General features: G+C 34.7%; 1 protein-coding gene across 2 annotated transcripts; it reads left to right on the plus strand.

The window, feature by feature from the left end:
* Positions 1-291: 291 nt before the first annotated feature.
* On the plus strand, positions 292-8,191 carry LOC135653426 (ADP-ribosylation factor 1-like). Of its 2 annotated transcripts, XM_065175390.1 has the most exons (8): positions 299-623; positions 701-739; positions 855-917; positions 2,256-2,274; positions 5,653-5,764; positions 6,550-6,597; positions 7,126-7,256; positions 7,883-8,191. In XM_065175390.1, the coding sequence occupies exons 1-8, from the start codon at positions 521-523 to the stop codon at positions 7,914-7,916; spliced, it is 549 nt and encodes a 182-aa protein (XP_065031462.1). In that variant the 5' UTR covers positions 299-520; the 3' UTR covers positions 7,917-8,191. The 2 variants fall into 2 exon arrangements, with proteins under 2 accessions (XP_065031463.1, XP_065031462.1); XM_065175391.1 differs by lacking the exon at positions 6,550-6,597 and having other exon boundaries at positions 292-623.
* The last annotated feature ends 1,150 nt before the right edge of the window (positions 8,192-9,341 follow it).

The following is a 9,341-nucleotide window of genomic DNA, read 5'->3' on the forward strand; positions in this document are numbered from 1 at the left end:
ATATTACGATTTACGATTAAAAAAAAGTACTCCAATGGATATGATTCAATTAAAAAATAAACACTGATGTAGAAGTAATTAAAACATAAATACTAATTAAAAATAAATATTACTTGGTGGTCATCTACTCGACTCATTCTCATTTTAGATCGAGTTTTAAACTTCGAGAATCAAAATCTCATAAATTTTGAAAACAGTAAATAGTTTAGTTAGGAAAGAGTTTATCATGTCATCCTAAAATTCTGATTTCAAAGTTCAATTTATAGTGGTGTGTTAAAAAAAAAATAAAAAAGCAAATAATCTTTCCCCTCTCATTCCCCATTTCTAAATTCTAAAGCACGTCTGCCTCAAGGAGGAGGACAATCACCATCTCATCTGCTACTTTGGGATCCTCCCTTCCCCCTCCGACGATCCCTTTAACCCTTCTCCTTTTGCCGCAGGGGTAGGGTTACGCCGCTCGGATCTGGATTCTCGACGGAGGATCCCAACCATCTCGATCTGATCGATCCGCTGCGCGTCCATGGGCATCCTCTTCACCCGCTTGTTCTCGTCCCTCTTCGGCAATCGGGAGGCTCGGATCCTCGTACTCGGCCTCGACAATGCCGGGAAGACCACCATCCTCTGTAATACCCTTCTAAGCTCCATTCCTCTTCCTTGGGTTCGGATTTGGTGGTCTGATCTGGTTCTCTTTCTTTGTCAGATCGGCTTCAGATGGGGGAGGTGGTCTCGACCATCCCAAGTTGGTGCTTCCTTCTCTTTGATCCGTAGTTTTTGCTTTTGTTTTCCATGATTGGTATGTGGATTTTGGTGGTTGATATCGACGCATTTCTTTCGTTTTTTTTGTTCTGATTCAGCGATCGGGTTCAACGTGGAAACCGTGCAGTACAACAATGTTAAGTTTCAAGTTTGGGATCTGGGTATGTTGATACACCTATTCGGCAAAGTAAACTCAATCTTCTGTTGTAAGGTTTTACGGATCCACTGTTGCGTTATATTGCTTATTCATACAATCCTCGTATAAATTGTTTGATAATTGGATCTGGATTATAATATTGTAGCTCATATTTCCTATGCAATTTCTTCAATAGCTCTTTAATTGTTTAAGTCGTTGCAATTGCCAAGTATAATAGTCTTTTCATGTTTCATTAAGAATGTCACGTATAAAAATGTTGGCCTATGTGTTGCTTTTTGATGTAATATATGTGGCCTTCTATTTTATTAATATTTTTGATTTTGCCGTTTGATTCTTCCACATATAAGTGATCTTCAATGGAATGATCAACATCATTAATCCTAAATTTTTATTTCCTATGAATTTGGGAAAAAGCAGTGATGTTGAATTGGATGGTAGGCAGCAGGAATTTGTGTGAACGTATTTAACAAGTGGACTTGTACAAGACTTGGTCGAGTTGTAACACATCCTTACGTCACTACCAATGAGTTGTAACACATCAATGTAGAAACTAACATTGTTCTCGAGGAGACATATTTTTGGTGCTGAAAGCATTTTTCCATTTCTTCCATGGCCTCTGAGCTGCATTATACATGTAAATGCATTTTGATGTTGAGGCTTAGGTTTTCAGTTCTAAGGTCTTTTCTCTTTCTCTCTTCATCTATTGGAATTTATTACGATGATTTGTTTGTCTACCATGTTGTTTAGGTTCTATCTTGAATTGCTTTTGAAAGCATCCTATCTTTCTTTTTTTGAAGTGTTTGTAGTAGTAATTGCACACCTCTTTCAAGCAATGATGTAAACCCCAACTAGTGCCTGGTAAAGATCCAAATATTTTTTATGAGAACCTTTTGCTTGTCATCTACCTGATCCTACTTATTGCAGGCAGCTTTTTTCTTTCCTTTGGATAGGCTATGAAACTAATATGGCACTATGTCTAGACAGGATATCACTCTTTCACGAAAGCTTCTTGGTGTTATGTGGAAAAAAAAAGTTATATTAATATCAAAATATTTCTATGGATATGTAACCACTGTACTACTTACAATTAACTGTATCTAAGATGATGGCATATGATGGATATCATTATTCAAGCATATTTGAGCAGCTTTGAAAATTATGGACTTGTATATCATTAATGCTGTTTAGTTTGCATGATTAGCTCAAAATCAGAAATAGTCTAATGAACTTAATCTGTTACAAGCTTTCTTTTCGCCGTTTCTAATAAATCTGTCTATATTACTTGGCTTGATATTCTCTTCAAGTGTTCTTCTCTGATACAAACTCATGTTTGCTATAACAGGTGGGCAGACAAGCATTAGGTACTTCTTTATTTCTCAATCTATTATTCCATTATGATCTCTTTTTTCATTTTATCATATGTACAAGAAGCGAATGAGTTTATTGCTAGATGTTCATCTTCATATTTCGGAAGGCTTAGCTTGCCTATGGGATCGTAACTTTGAGATTATATTGTAGATTTCTTACCTGAGGCACTTTGGTTGGGACAACTGAAAATGTTCTTTAAGCACTAGACCTGTTCAATAAATGGAACTAATGTTTTAATCTTTTTGTCTTGTTATGGAATGATGCAGTCGTGTTGGTAATTCACAAACTTGGATGTCTTCCTTCATTACTTATTCCCAAATATTTAATATATAAACATGTGAACAGGAAAAAAGTTTAAACTAACAAGTTTATCTTGTTGTGTAAATATTTAGGCTGATGAGTTTAAGCTATTAAATAACAATTCAATCCTGCATGTTATAACATATTTTAAGAGTTAATATGAAGTCTAAAGCTGTTTTTCTTCTATGCATGTTTCTGTAACAAATCTCCATTTTGGTAGTTGTTGCTCAATTAAAGCCCATGAAGCCTCCAATATGAGGCTTATTTAATGGTGTTAAACACTTGGGTTTAGGAAATTTCAATAGCAGAAATGTACTAAACCTTGGTATGATTCATGATGATTATGAGGCTACTTGGCTTACATGTGCTTGTGAATTGAGAAGATAAAAAAATGAGCAAAGAAATTTTAGCAGTTTTTTCAACATAAAAGTTTGTGGTGAATCAGTTTTTGAGAATGTCCTTTCATCTGGGTGGGTAACTTATGAATGGTTATTGAAGAAGACTGAAGGCTTTCTACATGTAATTTATGGCATCTGCTACGAAGGTTGCTTTTGTGGAATACACTTCAGGAATTCTCCAATATGGATTAACTGAACTTGGATTTACTCTAGATTTCTGACATCTTATGCCACCCAACCATTTGTATATTTTGATTAAATTGAACTTCCAACTGAAGTCTCCCTAGCATAGATTGCCATGCTGACCTTGCTAGTTGGTGTGTCCATGCTAACATAAATACTGATATAAGGCATAAATGTCATGGATTTACCATGCAGTATGCACCATATAAATATTGCATTCTAAGTGCATCCTTGTTGGCATGGTCATCATGTTACACAATGTATCCTGTGTGTGCCTTCCCTGAACTCTCACAGGGGTATGTTATAGGTAGTGAGTAATCCTAGTTTTTGGATTACAGCAACTGGTCCCACTGAATTCAAACATTCATGTAGTCAGCGATGGAAATTTTTGGAAATACAGTGCGTCTTAGGATGGATTGATCATTGTGCAGGTTGAAAGTAGGGCAATTTTGGTGATGATTAAATTTATGCCATCATTGGTTCATTCTGTTACATGTTGTTTTTCCTCAAAAAATTAGTTTACATTCCTTTAAATTGTGTAAGTGCATTTGTTGAGCCATCTGCACTGTTACAACAAAGAAGTCTAAGATGAATAATTTAGTATGTTTTCTATCAGTGACTTAAATCATGGGTTGATAGATGCAAAACAATTATCTATATTGTGCTTCTTCAGAAAATTTTTCTTGTCTTATTATGCCAATGTTAAGATTTGTGTTGCATAGAAGCCTTATGAACTACTTTTGGAGGTCATTGAAGATAGGAATGATATTTATCTACCAGTTGTTTTGACTACCAAACTTTTGAGCAAGTGGCAAATTGCTGAGTAGGATTGTTATTATTTTTTTAGTGCCTTATTTGGCGAAAAGGAAGTTATGAGAGCTAAACAGGGCACCACAGACCGGTAAATCGGTAATAAGTGTTTCTGCTTTATGAATGGTAAAAGTGCATGTTGGTGAGACAAAATGTAGTTTGGAAGAGAAGACAGAAAAGAATTTATTTGTTGTGAGACCTACATTTCAAATTTAAGATACATTAAAAAGAAAGATGCACAACATAAGAGAAGGAAAACGTCAAACTAAGATAAAAATGATATCTATGCATCTTAAGCTAATATAGACCCAGAAAAGTGATGTCGATGGTCAAAGGTCCTAGCCTCTTGATACGGATAAAAAAAAAGCTGTAAATGAGTTCCTAACTTCTCATTTTAAGTTCCTAAATTCGTCAAAAAAAGTTTGCATGTGCATATAGGCCATAAGGGTATGAGGCTTATACAAATTTGCCACCCGAGATGGTATGCTAATACTATACGTTTTGAGATTTGACATCCCAGTATGGGCATATTGTTGTAACAAAAAGCAATGAAGAAGCATTGTTTTAACAAAAAACAAGAAGCATGTGCAAAAAGTTCATATTGTTTTCTCCGATTATGACTCTTACGCAACAACTATAATTTTTTGTACAAGGCGATGAATGCCACTGAGAGCAGCTTAGTAATACATAGCAAGTCTGAGAAATTTAGTAACATAACTTGTTAGTATATCACTTATCTGAACCATAATTTTATGTTCTGGCGAAAACAGATTGACCATAATTTTGAAGTTAAATTGGTTTGCTAGTTTCTGCCAATTCTGATTAGTTTTTACCGAGAGTAATTGGAAGCCCAATTAATTTCTTTTCTGATCTTTGACTTATTTTAAGCTGGTTATCTCAATTTCAGCCGAGACTAAGTTCTAGTAAATTTTGGTAACTGCAGAGTTTTTCGCTTTGATTTTAGGTTCACCTTTTCTGTCTCTGATTGGTATTAGATTAAGGTATTAGTTTTAAGGCTTTAATTGAATGTTTTGGCAATTTGGTTCCTAGTAAGATTTTTATGAGAATTTACACCAAAGTAAATCAGCAATTATAAGAAATACTTTGGAAATTCATATAAAAAACAAAACAATATAAATATTGCCATAAGTATGCATCACTTTAGAATATTTATCTTCTTGTGATATACCTTAGGTTACTACATACGATTGTAATATTCTCTTGAACAACACATTGTTCTAAATTTTGTACTTCCCTATATCTAATTTTGACTTTTTTGTGTTCTATTTTGTTTAATTTTTTGCCTAAAACTATTGGGAACCAGTGAAAAACTACAACGAGTCACCAAGGTTGTTGAAATTGAATCTTGAAGGATTATACCAAAACAGATATCAAGACTTATGTTCGGAAATATGATTTAAACTCCTCTTAGGTCCTGGAGTAGAATGCAGCAGTAGTTTTGAGATGAGATGGCTACCAAGTAATGGTAATATTATGTAGCATTGCCATTAGCTGAATTGCCTGGATGCTACTGAAAGTCTTCTACTACATACATGCAAATCTAATTCTATTTCTCTCTCCCCTTTCGTGTAGCATATTTCATGCAATAGAAAATTAATAACTTTTAAATAGCCATATCAGCAATCTATTGATGATTATTTGTCATTTTATTTTCTGCAGACCCTACTGGAGGTGCTACTTTCCAAACACTCAAGCTGTTATATATGTTGTTGATTCCAGCGACACAGACAGACTTGTGACTGCTAAGGATGAATTTCATGCTATCCTGGAGGTCTGTAGCACAAATGTATTCATTTGTTTCTCTTATGTTATGTTCTTTTTAAAACATGTTTGTACCATGTTTGAAAGTAAGATGTTAGCGTTGAAATGTCTAATCACTCTCTTTTATATTTTCAATTAACTTGCTAATTTTTTTGCACAAATTACCTAAATAGTTGCTAATTGTTTATTTGTTTTATATACTATGATCAAGTTTTCCTTTTTATTTAACTGTATGTTTCACTTTCTCACAATAATGAAGTTCTCAGTATTCTATTTTCTTTGCCTAAGAATAGCTGATATGATTATTGTAGGTTGATGTGTATGTCATTCTATTTATTGCTCAGAATCTTTAGCAATATAAATCATATGACAACTTCTGAAGGGGATGTAGCGGAGCATGGTAGAAGGTTTATCTTCTTTGTGTGTCACCAGTTCATTTTCTTCCCTGTTTATTGCTTTTACTGTAAAAGTAAATGGGGGATTAATTTGGATATGAAAATTGGATACAGTTGTTCCCTTGCTGTATATCTGCAGGAATCATTGGGGTTGTTTTAATAAGACAGTCATATGCCCCAAAAAGAAGCATAAGGATGCTCTTAGTTCAATTTTAGCAGAACCCAAAATAAAAGTGAACATGAATTTGAGGCTCCAAGGTGCTCTGTTCTGTGTTGCTTTGCAACTGTTGATGGAATGTATCTGTTGTTGTGCAAAACATAACACATTGAATTTTCCAGTAGTATTTTGGTGTATGTAGACACACACAAGATTTTATTGACTACTCCATATATATGGCAGGAGGAAGAACTGAAAAGTGCTGTTGTCCTCGTGTTTGCAAACAAGCAGGTGAAGCTTCTAGGTCACTCAATTAAACTAAGCATTTCTTTTTTGACATGTGAATTTGCAATTGTCTGAATCATGCATGCATCTCTATCGTTGTTTTTTTGGGTTTGTAAATTTCCTTGGTTGGAAGGTTGAAAACTTGCCCTAGTTTTCTCTTGGCCAGATGATATTTCAGTTTGGTAGTTTCTATGATTGAAGAGTTATGCTTCATCTTCAAGTCGAGTAGGGATTAATTTAGAAACAAAATAGAAGAAACAAATTGTGTCACATACCATAGGTTTTTTTCTATGTAATACATGTTCATACTTTATATAAGACGTTGAACATTGTGAATGTGAAAACTAAAATCTTCAGACAGAATAGAAGTCACCAAAATATTCAGGATGGCATGGTTATCTAATTATCTAGTTGAACATATGAGACTTTTAGATACCAAATATGGATACTAGTTTAGGCAGAAGAAAATTGTTTTGATTGTTTTTATTTGTTTATATTATTTTTATCGACCATGGTCATTTTGTTTCTTTGCAGGATCTGCCTGGTGCTCTTGATGATGCTGCAATAACAGAAGCCTTGGAATTACACAAAATCAAAAATCGTCAATGGGCAATTTTTAAAACTTCAGCAATAAAAGGAGAAGGGCTTTTTGAAGGACTGGATTGGTAAGCTCAACTAATCATTTTAAAGTGCTCCCAAATCTTTTCAATTTGAGAATTGAATTAGCGTAAAGCTATCTTCCAATTGCGTGTTTGCCAGCATGGAATTTCAACAAAGAAATTGATGAAGGTCTGTGGTAGCAACCCTAGGACTTTAAAAGTGGGTGACATGGATGAGACCAAGTTATGTCCATTACCAAGGGCTTTTATTTCTCCAACATTTGCATTTTAAACTTCAACTATAATAGCTAACTTCAGGAACTGATCATTGACCGATTTTTCGATGAGTTATAAATTGCAGTAGACTATCAGAACAATTTATGTCAAAAGTAAATAATTGGTACAGGGAACATTATTTGGTGCAGCAGAAAAATAGATATTTAGCCTTTTCTTTTTTATCTTGCCACTCATTATCTAAGAACTAATGTGTAAAATTTGTTGCTATTTGTTACTTTGCTGATCTTACGATTTAAACTCATCAGTGCATCTCCTTCAGTTTATACTTGCAGTTTAATTTATTAGTACCTCGGCATAGGCTATCTATTTCTTTCAAATTTTTTATCTCAGCCGGGTATGTTAAAAATCCATAGCTAATGTATGACCTTCGTATAAACTGATGTTTCATGTTGCAGGCTTAGCAATACACTCAAGTCAGGTGGAGGCTAAACTTTGCTAAAAGCAGAACTCATATCCTAGGTCGGGGACTAAACCTTTTTGAACTCTGGAAAAAATTCGACGACACCGCATATTGATATTAAATCTTGCTGAGCGTACGGTAGCCATGAATTTTCCTTATTCAGATCTACTTGAAAAGTTGTGGTTCAAAGATCGAATACATGGTAATTTTAGTTGTTATTATTTGTAAAATTTGTTGCAAGAAATCTTGTTTTATTATCTTTCATACACAAAGGATACGATGCAATCGTCTCTTGGTGTTAAAATTTTTCCAACCAAGAACTTTGTTTGGCGACATCTACAGCGTAGATACAGGAGGAAGCAGGAGTCGGTTAATTGTCCGACAGCCGTGGTATGTAGATGTCTGCTTCGATATTTATGCTCTAATAAGCACGATTTGAACAATAATATCTCTCATCCCCTCGTGACTTGACCCAGAGACCTCTGGCGAGGATTGCCTGATCCTGTTGCAGAGTGATTCCTGCACGGTTCTCTGTGAGTTCTCGTTTTCTTCTTCTTACTATTATTTAACTATGGTTCATAATAATTATTTCGATCTCTAACATATTCCCGATGGTAATAAAGTGAGAAAACTGGCCTCCAATGACTTATTATAGTCATCGTTTTAGAGAGTGCACTTGATAAGCAGCCAGTAGGTAGAGATTAAGAAAGATCAAAGAATGCAGTTTTGTTCATTCCCTAATTGACTAAAGTGATAACTAAGTGAACTCCAACATGTCATTTGCTTTTCTTGTGATGCGATCGTGAGGTTCTTACTCGTACTCATTATGGTCGTACCAGACACCCCATTGCAATAGGAGACTTTAATTGGATATAGGATGAGTTCAGATAATAACAGATAGAAATAGATAGTCATGTTTGAGTTCATATTGGATGCAAACTAAATATATGTTGATAAATCAGGATATACCGAGTACTCGAGTCTATCCAATCTGTTTCAATCTTGTTTAAGTACTTCTTATTTGAGTGAGATGGATTTGGATGAAATTCATGAATATTCTGATTTATAGAAGAAAAAATATCTTGAAATGCTCTACCCATTCAGATCACGACCTAAAGCCAGGCATAAGGCTCGAGCTAGTTTTCCATCTCCTCGGAAGGACAAATTTTATTGAGATTGTCACACACAGGCTCGAATTGTTTATACATGGTTTAACTGTCGTCACGGAATCATCTCTCGTGTGGTTTATAGTTGATCGATTCTTCGAGAAAGTCAAGTTCATTGTTGACCGTCATATATAATATTTTGCCACTTATTACCATCTGTCGTTGTCTTGTGTTTCATTAATTATCATTGCTTCCCGTTCTCCATGGATAGTCTAACAAGATACTATAACTTGCAAGACACCCAGAAAGTCTGAAACGTGACGAAACCGTTTTACGTCATGCATGGGA

The sequence above is a fragment of the Musa acuminata genome, chromosome BXJ3-11, assembly GCF_036884655.1.
Source record: "Musa acuminata AAA Group cultivar baxijiao chromosome BXJ3-11, Cavendish_Baxijiao_AAA, whole genome shotgun sequence".
NCBI classification, from domain to species: Eukaryota; Viridiplantae; Streptophyta; class Magnoliopsida; order Zingiberales; family Musaceae; genus Musa; species Musa acuminata.

Excerpts from the sequence above, each read along its gene's own strand:
- LOC135653426 (XM_065175390.1), top strand. The coding sequence starts at position 521 with ATGGGCATCCTCTTCACCCGCTTGTTCTCGTCCCTCTTCGGCAATCGG. Across the intron at positions 624-700 it reads CGGGAAGACCACCATCCTCT|ATCGGCTTCAGATGGGGGAG; the intron begins GTAATACCCTTC and ends TTTCTTTGTCAG. Across the intron at positions 6,598-7,125 it reads TCGTGTTTGCAAACAAGCAG|GATCTGCCTGGTGCTCTTGA; the intron begins GTGAAGCTTCTA and ends GTTTCTTTGCAG.